This window comes from Oncorhynchus tshawytscha, linkage group LG06 (genome assembly GCF_018296145.1).
Source record: "Oncorhynchus tshawytscha isolate Ot180627B linkage group LG06, Otsh_v2.0, whole genome shotgun sequence".
Taxonomy (NCBI): Eukaryota; Metazoa; Chordata; class Actinopteri; order Salmoniformes; family Salmonidae; genus Oncorhynchus; species Oncorhynchus tshawytscha.
Window position 1 is genome coordinate 27,430,093 of NC_056434.1, and position 20,134 is coordinate 27,450,226.

The following is a 20,134-nucleotide window of genomic DNA, read 5'->3' on the forward strand; positions in this document are numbered from 1 at the left end:
TGCCCCGGTGATGCGTTGTGCAGACCTCACTACCCTCTGGAGAGCCTTACGGTTGTGGGCGGAACAGCTGCCGTACCAGGCGGTGATACAGCCTGACAGGATGCTCTCGATTGTGCATCTCTAGAAGTTTGTGAGTGCTTTTGGTGACAAGCCAAATTTCTTCAGCCTCCTGAGGTTGAAGAGGCGCTGCTGCGACTTCTTCACCACACTGTCTGTGTGGGTGGACCATTTCAATTTGTCCGTGATGTGTACGCCGAGGAACTTAAAACTTACTACCTTCTCCACTACTGTCCCGTCGATGTGGATAGAGGGGTGCTCCCTCTGCTGTTTCCTGAAGTCCACGATCATCTCCTTTGTTTTATTGACGTTGAGTGTAAGGTTATTTTCCTGACACCACACTCCGAGGGCCCTCACCTCCTAGTGTGAGTGTTGCAGCGTTAGTACAATTCCCTGACCATAGAGATCCTATTCAATTACTAGAGGGCTGTCGTAAACACTCAAAAGTTCAAGAACGGGGTGAAAATGGCAGTCATATTGGCAGGGAGAAATCCAAACCAGTCTATTTGGAAGGAATGGCATTGAGAGGCATAATCCTGGTTTTACATGTGCAGGAAAATAAAAGGTATGTGATATATTTAAGTGATAATGCCAGAGAAGCCGGTGTTTGGAGGATATATTGGCACAGGTGTTGTTATGCCCGAGACGATGTCGACACCGGCTTTGAGGATATTATCACTTTTATACAACGGGATACCAACATATACACAAATAGTGATTGACATATTTTCATTAAAAAATGTTATTTTAATGAATTTATTTATACTATTTCATCCTTCCACAAGATATAGTCCAGAGACAAATCTAGGGTTGCTACTCAAGCAGGCTGGTCGTTCTTTCTATTGGTTCGGTTGCCATGACGGCTGGCAACGTTCTTATTCCTTGTTTGCTAGTGTAGTGTAGCCAGACTAACAGCAAAGTAACTGCATTTGCATTTGTTTAAGTGGTTTTCTAGTGATTTTGGGGGGGATGCATCCATAACAATGAGCTAATGATGTGCGATTTCGCCTGGCATAGAACATTTGCTCTCTCGCCAGGACACTGTTCAGAAGAGGTGGCCAACTACACAGCTAACACAATCACTTCAAACTAAAGTTGGTATGACAGCAACCTAGCTTAATTTCCTGTTCTTCTATTGATATTTCTTCATATACAGTATATCCATAAAAACTTTGCTGATTCATGATTTCGACTGGCTGAGAAAAGCTGCCAGCCTTTCTGTCCCGTCCCAACATGTTCATTACTATGGGACAGCTGGAGATTGATTTTCAATATTGAAACAATGTTGCAAATGTCAGAGAGACAGACTGCAAGGTTTATACAAATATCTGCTGTTGAAAACTAAATGTTAGTCTAAAAGAAATGTAAGATAATGTCTAGATGCTTTTTATAGTGGAGATCTAATACATAAATTGCTTGGCTGAGCTGATGAGACAGTGGATTGTGCAGTCAGATGGAACAGAGTAAATAGGCATTTTAACGTCATAGATTTAGCTGGGAGTAATTTGTGGAATAGACACCGGCTGGAATTAGGTTTTAACCAATCAGCATCCAGGATTAGACTCACTCGTTGTATAACAGAAATGGTGTAATACAATTGTCAACCTAAAACATTGTTGTGTAATTATAAATACAGTTTATATGGGTTTTATACCAATTTTCTGTATAAATAGCTGATAAAATATATGCAAATGGACCATAAATGTCAAAATTGTTGTTTTCTTGGAAAGCTGTGAGTGCTACACTCCGGGTCGGGATTCATGTCATAAGAAGGAATTCCTCTCGACCACACACACAAATTGAGGAAAACAAACATTCTTTCCCATTGACCCCCATTGTAAAAGAGCCAACTTCGTTGTTGATTTTTTGCTATACAGATATAACAAAACATGCTGAAAAGCTGCTGGGTCGTTCAATATACATGTAACCAGTTTAAAATCCTGACCTACTGTTCACAATGCTCCCACATAGAGAAATAGAACCTGTGAAAAGAGCCCTATGGCTTCAGCCTATATGGTGTGGGAGATTGGAAAATGTGGGGACCCGGTGTCTAAGTAGGCTACACGTAGCTATGTGTGTGGAAAACATTTGGCTGAGGACTGACTGCTGGCATATTAGCAGTTCATTTGAACATATTTATGGAATCATTCCTCTAAAAGTGGCTGGCTAGCTAGCTAACAAACACAGCTGGCTAGCTAGCTAACAAACACAGTGCAGATAAATTCTTCAAATACATATTTTTTTACACAATATCTTATCACAGCACTGGCAAACCATGGTTGACCAACTCCCTGACCAAAATGGCTGACCTTTATCCCATCATAAGACGGCTCATTCTAGTATTCTAATTCCTAAATCTATTCTATGGTCCTGACTAGGCCATGAATAACAAAGCCCTGAGTGTTTTATCCTAGGGTCAAAGTCCAAACGCTGAGGGGAGTTGAAGTAACTTCACACATATTTTTTTCTTCGTGAGGATTAGGAGGCCGACCGTGCAGGAGAATTACTCCACAGATCCCCCCCCCCCATCTCAGCCTGATGAGGGGCCATCTGTGACCATTCGAGAGATGTGTAGGGGGGACGGAGGACAGGGGTAGATGATTTTGTACACCAGCTTCAAACAGCAGATGATGACCTCCCCACCAAGCATCTCTCTTCCATGTTATTTTTCCTCATCTTTCCCTAGACATGAGAGACTGGGGCGTGTAACCACTGCCTCACAGCTGCACAGGTTACAGGCATGATCAGCTGTGATGCCAGTGCCCAGCCCAGCACAGCACAGGATATGGCAGGCTGCAGCTGTGTCATAGCAACCCAGCTCCTGGGTCCTCCTCAGTGGTAGAGTGGCATGGCTGTCAGAGAAGAGTGACCTCATCTACACCACCGCCCACTCAAAGATGGCGAAGAGGGAGAGGGAGGGAGAGATGTAGGCAGTGTGGCTTGGACGCAGTACAGGTCGAACACACAGATCACAGACGACAGGATATAGGACAGGTCAAACACACAGACCATAGACTACAGGATAGGTCAAACACACAGATCACAGACGACAGGATATAGGACAGGTCAAACACACAGACCATAGACTACAGGATAGGTCAAACACACAGATCACAGACTACAGGATATAGGACAGGTCGAACACACAGATCACAGACTACAGGATATAGGACAGGTCAAACACACAGATCACAGACTACAGGATATAGGATAGGTCAAACACACAGACCACACACTACAGGATATAGGACAGGTCAAACACACAGATCACAGACTACAGGATATAGGACAGGTCAAACACACAGATCACAGACTACAGGATATAGGACAGGTCAAACACACAGATCACAGACTACAGGACATAGGACAGGTCAACACACAGATCACAGACTACAGGATATAGGACAGGCCAAACACAGATCACAGAATACAGGATATAGGACAGGTCAAACACACAGATCACAGACTACAGGACATAGGACAGGTCAACACACAGATCACAGACTACAGGATATAGGACAGGCCAAACACAGATCACAGAATACAGGATATAGGACAGGTCAAACACACAGATCACAGTCTACAGGATATAGGATAGGTCAAACACACATACCACAGACTACAGGATAGGTCAAACCCACAGATCACAGACTACAGAATATAGGACAGGTCAAACACACAGATCACAGACTACAGGATGTAGGACCGGTCAAACACACAGATCACAGACTACAGGATATTGGATAGGTCAAACACACAGATCACAGACTACAGGATATAGGACAGCTCAAACACACATATCACAGACTACAGGATATAGGACAGGTCAAACACACAGATCACAGACTACAGGATATAGGACAGTTCAAACACACAGATTACAGACTACAGGATATAGGAAGAAGACCCATTCAAATTTGTCCGATAGGTAGTAATTTTATCCTATAAGTATATGGTAAACTGCATATTTGTAAATATATGTGGGGATATTCAAACTGACTACTTCACCTGGATAGAGTAGTGACGAAGGGTTTCAATTCCGAGAATGCTCTTAAATAAGGTCATAATCCTCCCTCAGAACTAGGCTTGTTTAACCTAAAACTTTCCAAGCAGCTGGTGTGTGACCTAGATCAGAACTAATATCCGTCCCAGCCGCAGCAATAAATGGGAGTAGTGCAGTAATGCTTGACTGTAGTGGAGCCCGTGGGGGTGTGGGGGGCTGAGACGCTGACGCAGGGTGGGGTGTGTGGATTTACAGCCCCATATCCCTGGTTGCTTGGTCCGGGCTGCAGGATTAATCAGGCCCTAATTAACTCAGGCCCTAATTAACAGCAGGCCGTGACTGGGCAGACCGTGACTGGGCAGACCGTGACTGGGCAGACCGTGACTGGGCAGGCCGTGACTGGGCAGGCCGTGACTGGGCAGGCCGTGACTGGGCAGACCGTGACTGGGCAGACCGTGACTGGGCAGACCGTGACTGGGCAGACCGTGACCTGGGCAGGCCGTGACTGGGCAGGCCGTGACTGGGCAGACCGTGACTGGGCAGACCGTGACTGGGCAGACCGTGACAGGGCAGACCGTGACCTGGGCAGGCCGTGACTGGGCAGGCCGTGACTGGGCAGACCGTGACTGGGCAGACCGTGACTGGGCAGACCGTGACTGGGCAGACCGTGACCTGGGCAGACCGTGACCTGGGCAGACCGTGACTGGGCAGACCGTGACTGGGCAGACCGTGACTGGGCAGACCGTGACTGGGCAGACCGTGACTGGGCAGACCGTGACTGGGCAGACCGTGACTGGGCAGACCGTGACCTGGGCAGACCGTGACTGGGCAGACCGTGACTGGCTGGGAGCATCACTCTCTGCAACTCTCTCTTTTTCTCTTTCTTTCGCTCTCTCTCAGGGTGTTTTGTCTACAACCCCCATGTAAAATCTCTCTTCAGCATCTCCTGGCAACACCACACATAGGTATGTCTCAAATGGCTTGTTAAATAAAAGGTTAAATGTTGAAAAAAATGTCAGTGACTGTGTCATCGTGGAAACGCAGTGAGAGAGGTCTCCTAGCAGTGACAGGGTATTAGTCACAGCACCGTTGGATAAGAACAGGAGAATAGTTCACTATCAATCTATTCATCTGTAATTTCTATGGTAGAGAGAGTGTCAAGTGGGAATAGAAATGCTTCCATGTTGTTTGCAATAAGCAGTGTTAGGCTTTGCTTTTTTACATGAATGCACTATTGACACTAGAACATAGCCTGAGTTCCCCATTATTTCAAGCCTTATGTATTTCCTGTCTCCTTACTCAAGGTTGGTCCCTTCTATCCCTGACCCTACTGAGAGGACCATGAAAACATCAAAGAGCCAGCCCCTATTAAAGCCATGACCACTAGGTTTACTACTCACTAATAAGGCCAACCTCACACACCACATATAAACACCCATACATGGCTACACACATCCTCACACTAATGACACCACTCAGGAGTCAGGAGTTGGTGTTGAGCTGATGTTTTTCGTGTGTGAACCCTGTGTCCCACCACTCTGACCTATAATCTGGCCTCTCTCTCTCTCTCTGGCCTTTTGACTCCCCCAGCCCAGAACAAAGATCGCCCCTGGCTCCTGTGATATCCCATCCCTTTGATGAGAAACCACTGGATCACAGAGAAAAAGGCTTCTGGGGATCTGCTTTTTACGCTAAGGGGAAGACCCATGTCCCTTGCTAACCCCTTTCTCTTTTCTCCATCCCTCCCCACTATCTGATGTAGGCTTTCCCCATCCCTCCCCACTATCTGATGTAGGCTTTCCCCATCCCTCCCCACTATCTGATGTAGGCTTTCCCCATCCCTCCCCACTATCTGATGTAGGCTTTCCCCATCCCTCCCCACTATCTGATGTAGGCTTTCCCCATTCCTCCCCACTATCTGATGTAGGCTTTCCCCATCCCTCCCCACTATCTGATGTAGGCTTTCCCCATCCCTCCCCACTATCTGATGTAGGCTTTCCCCATCCCTCCCCACTATTTGATGTAGGCTTTCTCCATCCCTCCCCACTATCTGATGTAGGCTTTCCCCATCACTCCCCTCTATCTGATGTAGGCTTTCCCCATCCCTCCCCACTATCTGATGTAGGCTTTCCCCATCCCTCCCCACTATCTGATGTAGGCTTTCCCCATCCCTCCCCTCTATCTGATGTAGGCTTTCCCCATCCCTCCCCACTATCTGATGTAGGCTTTCCCCATCCCTCCCCTCTATCTGATGTAGGCTTTGTGGGGAGGTAATAACAGGACCAGCCCAAAAAGTATATTCCCATCAGCGCTCCACTGCTCAGGGCAATGTTTCCCCTGTGATTCCCTCTGCACTCCCTCCCTTTGTCTCCCATACTCACTTTCTCTCCCCTTTCTCTACAGTATCAGAGCAGACAATGAGTCCACAGTAGGTAATGGAGGGGAGACCTGGCAGGCAAGAAACAAGGCTTTTAAACACACACTCACACACTCACTGACCTCCTTACTCAGACTGTGTCACATCTACAGAGAAAATGTGTGAAACTCAACTTATCCAGAGCAACTTCCATTGAGCAGCAACAGATAGATTGCATATAGATTCACCTGGGTCCGTAGTGAGGCTGTACTCTAGACATCCCTCTGTGCTGCTGACCAATGAGCCCACATGCCATGTACTAGAAGAGTGAACTCTGATTCTATAAAGACTAACCCAACCACTTCAGTCCTACTTCATCCCCACACACTTCAAGTTGGGCTTCTAAAGCTCAGGTCCCATTGAGTGGAGGCAGAGCCATCAAAGCTGCATCCCAGCATGAGCTCAGGCTGGGGGGGACAGAATTGTTGTATTTTTTTTTTTAACCTTTATTTAACTAGGCAAGTTAGTTAAGAACAAATTCTTATTTACAATGATGGCCTAGGAACAGTGGGTTAACAGCCTTGTTCAATGGCAGAACGACAGATTTGTACCTTGTCAGCTCGGGGATTCGATCTACCAACCTTTCAGTTACTGGCTCAACGCTCTAACCACCTGCTGCCCCAGAATGGGACTCCAACCACAGCCTCCCACCCCTCCCAGTGTTCCCTTCCCAGAGCACAGCACAGAGCAGCTGGGCAGGGACACTCACATCTGGAGCCTCTGTTTATACACAGTCCCACAACATTCTGAGTGCATAGTGGAGCACTGTGCAGAGATGCCTAGTGAGATGCTTACTGAGTCACTCGCTGCCCAATGCAGTGACTCCCCCCTCCCTGTCACTGCCCGGGCAGTACAGTGATGTGGGCTGAATCAGAGGACCTTTTAGAGAAGCACACAATGCGGGAGACACTCTTTTAATCTCAGCGCTACGGAGACACGAACCCCAGAGGGCTGCAGAGGACTGCCTACATTAACACAATCAGACAGGAGCGCTTTCTTCATTAGGAGAAGGACTTCTCCGCTTACAGAGACAGAGAATGGGAGGGAGAGTGTGGGAGGAGAGATATAGAAGGGGAGTGAAGAAATAAACAAGTGGTAGTGTGATGGTGCATGGCTGGGGTGTGTGGCAGCGCACAGAAGAGCTCCTCTGGCTCCCAGGCTGAAACTAGATGAGGTAAAGCTACAGGGGCCGTGTGGGAGTGAGGCACAGAGAGAGGTAGTGCACACAGGAATGTGTGGTTACAGATAAAGAAGGCCACAAAAGTACAAGCCTGCGAGGCACTAACAGGAACACACAGCAGCTGTCTCATCTCTATGGATGAGCTCATTTCTGCTCTTCGGACCGGCAGCTGCTTTTAGACTGTTGCTCTAGCCTGCGGGAGAGTGACTCCTCGGCTGTACATCCATCCATCTCTCTCTGTTCCCTGCCCGCATTCCCCCTCCTCACATCATCCATCACAAGCGCGCACACAGACACACGTGTATCTAGTATATTTATGTGCTAAATAGGCAACAGCAAGCAGCCATTTCTTTAGCAGGTCACACACACCTTCATTCTCTCTCCCCTGATGCCTCACCCACCCCCATCCTCCCTCCCTCACTCCACGAAGAAACCTTCCCCAACAAGCCTGCCTGCTCCTGCAGATAAGCCCCCCCTTCTCCTCCCTACATTTCAAGTGAGCGCCCGCCAGGTCTCTTTAAACACTCATGAGATTACACATTTACTTTCAGAGCAGGCAGCCCACAAAACCACCAATAGAATCTCAATCTCCCACCTTTTTCCACAGGTGCAGTGCAGAGGGGAGGAGAGGAGCTGAGTCCCATAGCAGATGTGCTGTTAGCCCCCGGCTGCCAGGCTCCTTATCACAGCGTCTCTCACCTGCACACAGGGTCATTAGAGGCTGCAGGTGATAAGAAGGCTTGGATCTACCTCGATGGCCCTAATCAAAGGAGCCCAGGCTCAAACAGATCGCTCTTCAACTCCACCTCTCCACCAACCGTCAGCCTCACACAATAGCAGTGAGTTCTGCTTTGAACATGTCAGTCACAGACACACACTGTACTTTGAAATCATTTGTAGACAGTAGCAGGAGAGAAGGTTGTAAAAGATCACGTGGTAGCTCCAGTCCCAGTGGAGTCATTCCTCCTCAATGTCTGAGTGGTGCAACTCTCAAGCCCCTGTCAGCTTAGCATTTAGCACATATCAGGAAAGCAGTGGATTCTCCTATAGACATACAGGAGCCAGGTCATGACCTCTTATAGCAACCCTGCTAAAGGTACTGAGGGCGATAGCAAAGAGTCTGGATGAAATATATCCTTTCTGATTAATTGGGTTTCAGAGACAGAGAGTACAGTGGTGTTTTCAGCTCTAACACAGCTGGGTGTTTACTGAGGCCACTCAGGTTCTGTCTTCTCTTTCAGATGGGAAGAGGACAGATAGACAGCGGTGAATTGTTGACTTGTTTGTTTCTCTGGCTGGGTTAAGCAGTTGCCATGGTTTGAATGAGAGGTGGGGGTTGTTTTTGAGTGGCTACGTGGCATACCAATAAATGGATTAGGTAGAAAACTGAAAAACACTGAGTCGGTCCGAGAGTGGTGACTGAGAGAATGGAGAGGACGAGGACAGGGGGGGCTGAGAGAATGGAGAGGACGAGGACAGGGTGGGCTGAAAGAATGGAGAGGACGAGGACAGGGGGGCTGAGAGAATGGAGAGGACGAGGACAGGGGGCTGAGAGAATGGAGAGGACGAGGACAGGGGGCTGAGAGAATGGAGAGGACGAGGACAGGGTGACTGAGAGAATGGAGAGGACGAGGACAGGGGGCTGAGAGAATGGAGAGAACGAGGACAGGGGGCTGAGAGAATGGAGAGGACGAGGACAGGGGGCTGAGAGAATGGAGAGGACGAGGACAGGGGGCTGAGAGAATGGAGAGGACGAGGACAGGGGGCTGAGAGAATGGAGAGGACGAGGACAGGGGGCTGAGAGAATGGAGAGGTACGAGGACAGGGGGCTGAGAGAATGGAGAGGACGAGGACAGGGGGCTGAGAGAATGGAGAGGACGAGGACAGGGGGCTGAGAGAATGGAGAGGATGAGGACAGGGGGCTGAGAGAATGGAGAGGATGAGGACAGGGGGCTGAGTGAATGGAGAGGACGAGGACAGGGGGCTGAGTGAATGGAGAGGACGAGGACAGGGGGCTGAGTGAATGGAGAGGACGAGGACAGGGGGCTGAGAGAATGGAGAGGAAGAGGACAGGGAAGGCTGAGCGAATAGAGAGGACGAGGACAGGGGGGCTGAGAGAATGGAGAGGACGAGGACAGGGGGCTGAGAGAATGGAGAGGACGAGGACAGGGGGCTGAGAGAATGGAGAGGACGAGGACAGGGGGCTGAGAGAATGGAGAGGACGAGGACAGGGTGGGCTGAAAGAATGGAGAGGACGAGGACAGGGGGCTGAGAGAATGGAGAGGATGAGGACAGGGGGCTGAGAGAATGGAGAGGATGAGGACAGGGGGCTGAGTGAATGGAGAGGACGAGGACAGGGGGCTGAGTGAATGGAGAGGACGAGGACAGGGGGCTGAGTGAATGGAGAGGATGAGGACAGGGGGCTGAGAGAATGGAGAGGAAGAGGACAGGGAAGGCTGAGCGAATAGAGAGGACGAGGACAGGGGGCTGAGAGAATGGAGAGGACGAGGACAGGGGGCTGAGAGAATGGAGAGGACGAGGACAGGGGGCTGAGAGAATGGAGAGGACGAGGACAGGGGGCTGAGAGAATGGAGAGGACGAAGACAGAGAAGTCTGAGCGAATAGAGAGGACGAGGATAGGGGGCTGAGAGAATGGATAGGACGAGGACAGGGAAGGCTGAGCGAATGGAGAGGACAAGGACAGGGGGCTGAGCGAATGGAGAGGACGAGGACAGGGGGGGGCTGATGAGGGAAGGAGAGAGAGAATTCCAGGCCCTTGAAGGAGTGTGCCAGGGCCACACCCATTCAAAAGACATCCTCTTTGATGTAAGGTCTGCTAACCAATCACAGTTGTTCCAGCTGCTGCTTGGCCTTCCGCAACCCCCTCCCACCTCCTGCCCCCGTCTCCCATCCCCTGTCCCCAGGCCTGGACCAGGCTTGGCTGGCACAGCTGACTGGGATCAGGGTGCCCCCCTGCCAGTCTGGGGAAGGCTCGTCGTACCAACTGGGTATTTTACCAACCTCCTCACCTCTCCAACCTGCTCAACTGTTGCCGGTTCATCTAAGGAAAAGGCTGAGGTGGTCAGCACACAAAATCAAGATAGCAGCATAACAATCTAACACTAGTGACATGGGTCTAGAGTAAGATTCTGAGTGTGTGTTATTCCTTTACATTTACAGACAAGCTGTGTTGTCTTCCTGCTTATCAGATGTTTGCCAAGTGTAACTGTCTTTGTACTAGTCTCTACCTCCTCCAGTTGAGCAGCAGAGGATGCTGAGACAATGCCGGTGTTTTCCCTCATTCCCAAATTAGTCTTCATCCCAGTGTGTGTGTGTGTGTGTGTGTGTGTGTGTGTGTGTGTGTGTGTGTTGGCTCAGTGTCCAAGGGGGGCGGAATGGAAGGGTTCACCTCGGGTTACAAGGACAAGTACTAACAATACAGGTCATTAATTCAAGGTAAATATGTGCATAAAATAACCTGCACAACACAGCCTTAAGAGGGAATTACTTTGACAACAATCTCTACCACTGGACCATCATGTTAGGCATTTCAGATCTCTCCATATTTATTATGTTTTACTGTGGGACTGTGGTGAGATACAGGATTTTCACTTGTATTACTCCCTACTAGTTGTACTTGCTCTCCTCCCGCTCTACTTCCTGTACTGCCTGCTGTTGGGATGACACTATATGACAGTTAGAGAGTTCCACCAGACTGAGGCAGCACTCTAGAATCAGCCAACATTTGGAAACACTCTGCTCTGGGCTGGAGTGTGAACTCTGTTGGGAGACCTCTGTCTTATCACCGGGCGGGAGCTCCTCATCGGCCAGTCCACTGTTTCTCTGTGAGCCCTGGCCTTGTACTTCTCTCTGATCCCTTTCTCTTATGTCCCTCATGTCGCCTCAATCCAACTGTCACGTGTGTTTGTTTTGTCTTCAAATCACTCCCTCTTTCTACAGCTGGTACTCTCCTCTCGTTTTCAGATTCTTTTGAAGTTGCACCCATACATCATTGGGGATAGGACATAGGTTTAACACACTCACAGCAAGGGAACACAAAGGCAATGTTTGTTTTGTCAAATACTACTGTTTAACTCTCTGTTCCTTCTCTTTGTGAGCGTCTGTACTTCTGTATCTGACAGATAGCTGGCCTTATTGAGAGGCAGATCTCAACCATGCAGAGGCCCATCTCTAACCCCCTCTGTGAAGGACAAAGCCCTGTGGTCATGCCTCGTAGACAGACCTGCTGTGGGGTGAGAGGAGAGGCCACAGAGATCCCATACTGTATCTGTGTTCTAATTCCCTTTCTATGGCAGCAGCAGACAGGTTTAAAGGCCGACCTGCAGACCTACCGTACGTTAGATTCAGTATTTTGCGATTAAAAACACGTCACACTGTGCGATGTTCCCAAATTAAAATATTGATATCAACCTGGCCAGATTGTACGGTTTGCTTCAGTTCTGTCGTCACATTCTGCAACTATTTACATCAGCCGACATAGGCTACATCAACTGTGTCATCACATTCTGCAACTATTTACATCAGCCGACATAGGCTACATCAACTGCAGTGGTCTATTTGACCCGTGCAGGTACCAGCACTGTGAGTGTAGTGATTTCAGAAAAACTGAAAATATCCATGTTAGAAATAGTTTTTACATACAAACTCACAATCAAAAAAAAAATATATATATATCATAATCATTGGCTTCCCCAAAATAAAATGGTCGCTGTGGTAGAACGTGTATTTTGATTGGTGAGTTTGTGCGTCATGTAAACAGGATTACTAGTGAAATGTTTCTTCTTGCAAAGCATTAATCAAACTATTATATTAATCTGACTATTCACAATAATCGTATTCTTGTGTGCATATTCAAGTGCCGGCCTTGTTCCTATTGGTCAGTCACCGGGATCGGCTCGTAGCACCAGCCATAAACACGATAAAGGCTAAACATTTGTCGGAACCTACGGCTGAACTTAGCGGTACCTAATCGGCAGACCGCGACTCTGTCACACTGAACGAGCCAAGACGTCCAACAAGCGTTAATGACCTAAGAATTTGCCCCATGAAGTGGAAATTTTGTCTGAGACGGCAAAATCGTTGCATAAACGCCTAAAATCGTACAGTCTGTGGGGACTTAAGACGGTGAGACATCTCATGTGATACGCCCCTTCCTGCAGGGCCCAGGTGCACCTTGCTGCTGCCGCCCAATCACTCCTCCATCATCATCATCACACTTCACTTCCAGCGCTGCTCTCACACATGGCTCAGTGCTCTAAGGCAGGCCTGGGGGGCACTCCCTCGAGAATACCAGCCACAACAAACTGTACTGTTACTGTTACCGCACTGGCTGGTACTGGTACCCCCCTTCCAGCCTGCTGCCTAACAGAGCAAAATGCTTACTCACCCAACCCCAGCAGATAGATACCTGAATTATTTAAAAAACATTCGTTATTCCAATATATGTCCCCCTCTCCTCTCCCTATCCCCCTCTCCACTCCCCATCCCCCTATCCTCTCCCCATCCCCCTCTCCACTCCCCATCCCCCTATCCTCTCCCCATCCCCCTATCCTCTCCCCATCCCCCTCTCCTCTCCCCATCCCCCTCCTCTCCCCATCCCCCTATCCTCTCCTCATCCCCCTCTCCTCTCCCCATCCCCCTATCCTCTCCCCATCCTCTCCCCATCCCCCTATCCTCTCCCCATCCCCCTCTCCTCTCCCCATCCCCCCTCCTCTCCCCATCCCCCTATCCTCTCCCCATCCCCCTATCCTCTCCCCATCCCCCATCCTCTCCCCATCCCCCTCTCCTCTCCCCATCCCCCTCTCCTCATCCCCCTATCCTCTCCCCATCCCCCTATCCTCTCCCCATCCCCCTCTCCTCTCCCCATCCCCCTTCTCTCCCCATCCCCCTTCTCTCCCCATCCCCCTCTCCTCTCCTCTCCCCATCCCCCTTCTCCTCCCCCCATCCTCCCTCTCCTCTCCTCTCCCCATCCCCGCTCTCCTCATCCCTCCTCTCCCCATCCCTCCTCTCCTCATCCCTCCTCTCCCCATCCCCCTCTCCTCATCCCTCCTCTCCCCATCCCCCTCTGCTCTCCCCATCCCCCTCTGCTCTCCCCATCCCTCCTCTCATCTCCCCATCCCCCTCTCCTCTCCCCATCCCCCTCTCCTCTCCTCATCCCTCCTCTCCCCCATCCCCCTCTGCTCTCCCATCCCTCCTCTCCTCTCCCCATCCCCCTCTGCTCTCCCCATCCCCCTCTGCTCTCCCATCCCTCCTCTCCTCTCCTCTCCCCTTCCCCCTCTCCTCTCCCCTTCCCCCTCTCCTCTCTCTCCATCCCCCTCTCCTCTCCTGAGGCTTTGAAAATGACATGGAGCCTTGAGCTGTTGTTGAGTGAGAACAACAGACAGAGGAAGTGAGGGAGAAACAATAACAGGATACCAAACATGCTCAGATACCAAACATATCCCAACCAGGATGAGGTCAGATGACACTGAGAGCCTAAACTAGCTATTGTGGACCTAAATGTCTAACAAGTCTGTATTTAAGATTTTAGAGGAACGTGTTTGTTGTGTAATGTGCAATATTTTTCAAAACAGACTTACCTTTCCTAGAGGTTTGGAGGAGTCCCAGCTCCTCTTCTCTATGGAGGGGGGGATCTGGTAGATGTCCTGAGTCTGGTTCAGTGAGGGGGGAACCTGGTAGATATCCTGCCCAGGTCCAGGCCCTCCTGCTGAGGGAGGCACCTGATAGATGTCCTGAACAGGAGCGTGGAACTTCTTCTGGGAGAGCATGGGGGCCTTGGGTGGGGCTTGGGGGCCCATGGGTATCTGGTACAGGCTTGAAGAAGAAGGCTTGCCATGGTTGGGGGGCATCATGTAGATGCTGTCAGGTAGGGCGGGGACAGGCCCAGGGTTGGAGAAGGCAGGGTGCATGGCTGTGTACTGGGAGGAGGGGGAGGGCTTGCAGTAGGCACTCTGCGGGGGGAAGGCCAGCTGGCTCGGGCTCTGGGCAGGGCCAGGTTGGGAGGCATGGGGGAGAGGAGACTGCTGCTGCCCAGCCTTGTCATACATGCCCACCAGGATCTTGAGGCGGTTTCCAGGGACGATGCCCTGGCGTCCATGCAGAGAGCAGAGCCACCAGCCATCCAGACCCTGGGTGTCCCGCTCCAGTACCGTCATGATGTCACCTTTCCGGAAGGACAGCTCGTCTGGAGACTCAGCCACATTGTCGTACAGGGCCTTAGCCAGAATGTTCTGCAGAAAAAAGGAGAGAGGGTTAGTTAATTATTCCTTTACAGACAAGCTGTGTTATCTTTAATTAATTGGATACCCAGAGTTTGTTGAACAAAGTTCCAGATGTTAAACTCGGTTGTAGTACTCTTCAGTGAGAAAGAACACTTACTTCCATAATGTTAGACTGTCAAATTCCCTAGTGCCAGGGCAGGCTGACTCCATATACCAGACTCAATACCTTCCAGGACAGTTAAATAACTATAAAACACAGCTGACACCTAACAGCACAGGCTCCATCTGCCAGCCCAGAGCAAACACAGCCACCCACTCACTATGGGATGCTTTGAAAATAAACCAATATTTGGAGTGCCCCCTGACCGGTATCCCCTCCCTCCCCTAGTACAGAGTGGTAAGACAAGTCTGGCATGGGTCTCTCTCTCTCTCTCCCCCCCTCTCCCTCTCTCTCCCCCCCTCCCTCTCTCTCCCCCCCCTCCCCTCCCCCCCCTCTCCCTCTCTCTCTCCCCTCCCCCTCCCTCTCTCTCCCCCCCTCTCTCCCCCCCCTCTCTCTCTCTCTGTCTCTCTGTCTCCAAGCTATATTAGCTACGCCTGATTGGTTAATTGTGAGGTGCCTCCACTTTCTGATTTATTGCCTGGCTTCGCGTTGTCCACCTTAGTCCATATGTGTGTTTATTAAGAGAGGGAGAGTCAATGTTGCCTATACCAGAGGGGCCTCTCATTCCTTGCCACTATTTATCTGTCTATTCAGCACCCAGGCCTCTATCCAAGAGCAATGCCACACAGGGCACAGGGCTGATCATTTACGACCGAGAGAGCTACAGCTCTGTCTCCCGCCCTCCTGCCCATGGCTATCTCCCTCCCCAGCCCAGATGGACAGGTTGTGGGGACAGGGTTCCATGCAGTGGAGATAGTGTCTCTGTTCACAGTGTGGTTATTTATACGGTCAGCAGAGGTTCCCCCGTCTAAAACCCATTATAACACATCCTGACCTGACTATCTCTGTCGTTCTCCCCATTACAGATACACAGACATAGACACATGCACACGCACCATAAATAAATCATATATATTTCCCATATTCTTTGTGCTGCCTGAATCACAGCCAGATAAAACATGTACCACCCCCACCACGGCCAGTAGCGGTGTGTGTATAAAACCACTGAGGAAGCCAAGCCAGTAAAACATGTACCACCCCCACCACGGCCAGTAGCGGTGTGTGGGTCAAACCACTGAGGAAGCCAAGCCAGTAAAACATGTACCACCCCCACCACGGCCAGTAGCAGTGTGTGGGTAAAACCACTGAGGAAGCCAAGCCAGTAAAACATGTACCACCCCCACCACGGCCAGTAGCGGTGTGTGTATAAAACCACTGAGGAAGCCAAGCCAGTAAAACATGTACCACCCCCACCACGGCCAGTAGCGGTGTGTGTATAAAACCACTGAGGAAGCCAAGCCAGTAAAACATGTACCACCCCACCACGGCCAGTAGCGGTGTGTGTATAAAACCACTGAGGAAGCCAAGCCAGTAAAACATGTACCACCCCCACCACGGCCAGTAGCGGTGTGTGTATAAAACCACTGAGGAAGCCAAGCCAGTAAAACATGTACCACCCCCACCACGGCCAGTAGCGGTGTGTGTATAAAACCACTGAGGAAGCCAAGCCAGTAAAACATGTACCACCCCCACCACGGCCAGTAGCGGTGTGTGTATAAAACCACTGAGGAAGCCAAGCCAGTAAAACATGTACCACCCCCACCACGGCCAGTAGCGGTGTGTGTATAAAACCACTGAGGAAGCCAAGCCAGTAAAACATGTACCACCTCCACCACGGCCAGTAGCGGTGTGTGTATAAAACCACTGAGGAAGCCAAGCCAGTAAAACATGTACCACCTCCACCACGGCCAGTAGCGGTGTGTGTATAAAACCACTGAGGAAGCCAAGCCAGTAAAACATGTACCACCTCCACCACGGCCAGTAGCGGTGTGTGTATAAAACCACTGAGGAAGCCAAGCCAGTAAAACATGTACCACCTCCACCACGGCCAGTAGCGGTGTGTGTATAAAACCACTGAGGAAGCCAAGCCAGTAAAAAATACATATTACAACCTATGTTGTGATAATTTGCGTTGTTTGCTCTATAACCCATTCATTCATATACCAGCGTGATATACAATAAGGCTGAGACAACAGTCACAGCTGCTACTGCAGAATGAAGTCAACTACACATACGTTTGTTTTATCACAAAACCGGGGAGGAACATCTGTCCGTTCAAGTCCACAAAGCAAATATAGCATGTAACAAACAGTTATGACCTTCAGCATGGTCAAGCAAGTTAATGTTTGACAGTTTACTAAACAACTACTGATTTAGAACCACAGAGTTACCGCAAGTCAGCACAAAGACAACAGGAGCACTGCCTCCGCTATTCCAGCACCACTTCAACTTAAACATCATCAATTCAACAAGGCTATATATGCTTAGTTTAATACACTAAAAACAGTCTTAATGATACCAAAAACAAGTTAGTCCAATCAATGTTGCTTACAAATGTCCTCGTTTTCCATGAAAACATACATGAAATTAGTTAGCAAAATGAAAAATGAATAGGAATGAATAGGAAATATAGTCAAGATGTTGACAAGGTTATAAATAATGATTTTAAATTTAAATAATAATTGTGTCCTTCAAAACTTTGCATTCGTCAAAGAATCCTCCATTTGCAGCAATTACAGCCGTGTAGACTTTGGCATTCTAGTTGTCAATTTGTTGAGGTCATCTGAAGAGATTTCACCCCATGCTTCCTGAAGCACCTCCCACAAGTTGGATTGGTTTGATGGACACTTCTTACGTACCATATGGTCAAGCTGCTCCCACAACAGCTCAATAGGGTTGAGATCTGGTGACTGTGCTGGCCACTCCATTATAGACAGAACACCAGCTGACTGCTTCTTCCCTAAATAGTTATTGTCTAGTTTGGAGCTGTGCTTTGGGTCATTGTTCTGTTCTAGGAGGAAATTGCCTCCAATTAAGAGCCATCCACAGGGTATGGCATGGCGTTGCAAAATGAAGTGATAGCCTTCCTTCTTCAATATCCCTTTTACCCTGTACAAATCTTCCACTTTACCATCAACAAAGCACCCTCAGATCATCACATTGCCTCCAACATGCTTGACAGATGGCGTCAACACTCCTCCAGCATCTTTTCATTTTTTCTGTGTCTCACGAATGTTCTTCTTTGTGATCCGAACACCTCAAACTTAGATGCATCTGTCCATAACACTTTTTTTACAATCTTCCTCTGTCCAGTGTCTGTGTTCTTTTGCCCATCTTAATCTTTTATTTTTATTAGCCAGTCTGAGATATGGCTTTTTCTTTGCAACTCTGCCTAGAAGGCCAGCATTCCGGAGTCGCCTCTTCACTGTTGATGTTGAGACTGGTGCTTTGTGGGTACTATTTAATGAAGCTGCCAATTGAGGACTTGTGAGGCGTCTGTTTCTCAAACTAGACACTCTCATGTTCTCTTGCTCAGTTGTGCACTGGGGCCTCCCACTCCTATTTCTATTCTGGTTAGAGCCAGTTTGCGCTGTTCTGTCAAGGGAGTAGTACACAGCGTTGTACAAGAGCTTCAGTTTCTTGGAAACTTCTCGCATGGAATAGCCTTCATTTCTCAGAACTAGAATAGACTGATGAGTTTTCAGAATACATTTATTTGTTTCTGGCCCTTTTGAGCCTGTAATCGAACCTACAAATGCTGATGCTTCAGATACTCAACTATTCTAAAGGCCAGTTTAATTGCTTCTTTAATCAGGACAACAGTTTCAGCTGTGCTAAAATAATTGCAAAAGGGTTTTCTAATGATCAATTAGCCTTTTAAAATGATCAACTTGGATTAGCTAACACAACGTGCCATTGGAACACAGGAGTGATGGTTGCTGATAATGGTCCTCTACGTCTATGTATTACAAGTCAGCCGTTTCCAGCTACAATAGTTATTTCCAACATTAACAATGTCTACACTGTATTTCTGATAAATTTGATGTTGTTTTAATGGAAAAAACATTTTGAAGTGACCATAAACTTTTGAACAGTGTGTGTGTGGCTGTCCATGGTACTGATTTCCGTGTGTGTGTGTGTGTGTGTGTGTGTGTGTGTGTGTGTGTGTGTGTGTGTGTGTGTGTGTGTGTGTGTGTGTGTGTGTGTGTGTGTGTGCATGTATAATATATAATACAATTAAGTTGACTCACCCTACTTGTAGACTAGTTGAACACCAATGCCATCCTCCTCTCTTTCATGTTGGTTCAATTTTAGTTGAGTTTTTAACCCTAACTTCCTGGTATGGGAACAATGCACCAGCTACTAGACTACATATTGAACTTCAGTCGTCTCAGACCAGTGGCACAATATATTCATTTATGGTTAGATCAGAATCGGCGTCATAATCATTGCCTGTACAGAGAATTAAGTCAAAACCACAAGTCCAAATCCACTTCTCCATCCATGGCCTAGGAAAGGGACAAGCTAGCTTGCAGGACATGAAATCAACAGACAAGTTTGTCTGACAAGGATGACGTTTCGCTTAGGCTGTGATTTGATTGGTGTGAAGCCAGTTCCAGACTGGTCTACACTGAGAGGAGTTTTGCTGTTGCCAGGACAACCAACAGTTGAGCTCAGCTCAATGCTGATTGGCTAATTATTTTATCATTTTTTTATCAAGGGAGGCCAAATGCTTGATGGCATCAATCAATCAAATGCTACAGCGGCAACATGTCATACTATTTTGTTCCAGACAGTATCAGATACATGGTCTATACATACTGAGACAGATGGGTCTGTTCCCCTCGATCTGATCATTTCTCCATTGAGATTCACCCACTTGCAAATTGACAGAAAAGAGAAAGATAAATTATGTTATAATTGTAAAACAGAAAAAGATTGGTCAAATATTTGGGGAAGCCTGGCTTCCCTAGCCATCCATGAATACACTCCATTGACTCCGGCACCTTGTTAGTCTCATGATGAGATATCAAACACTCCTGGTTCCCTGTTCCACTGCCAGAACAGACCCTGGGTTGCCTACTCTCTGTGTGCCAGATATGGCCAATTATAGACATGTGCAATTACTGTGCTATTACAATACCCAGACAGTAATGCCAATGTTAATGTACGTTCAGATGTTCCCTATATGTAGTCAACGTAAGGAATCAGGATTGTCCCAGTGCTGAGTGAGGGC

At 48.6% G+C, this 20,134-nt stretch overlaps 1 protein-coding gene across 3 annotated transcripts in view; it reads right to left on the reverse strand.

Moving 5' to 3' along the window:
* The window catches only part of bcar1 (BCAR1 scaffold protein, Cas family member), a 114,275-nt gene that overhangs the window by 19,607 nt on the left and 74,534 nt on the right, over nucleotides 1-20,134 (reverse strand). For all 3 annotated transcript variants that reach the window (XM_042323131.1, XM_042323130.1, XM_042323132.1), the window contains exon 2: nucleotides 14,256-14,906. In XM_042323131.1, coding sequence (XP_042179065.1) covers nucleotides 14,256-14,906 — 651 coding nt within the window. The remainder of the gene's footprint in view (nucleotides 1-14,255; nucleotides 14,907-20,134) is intronic.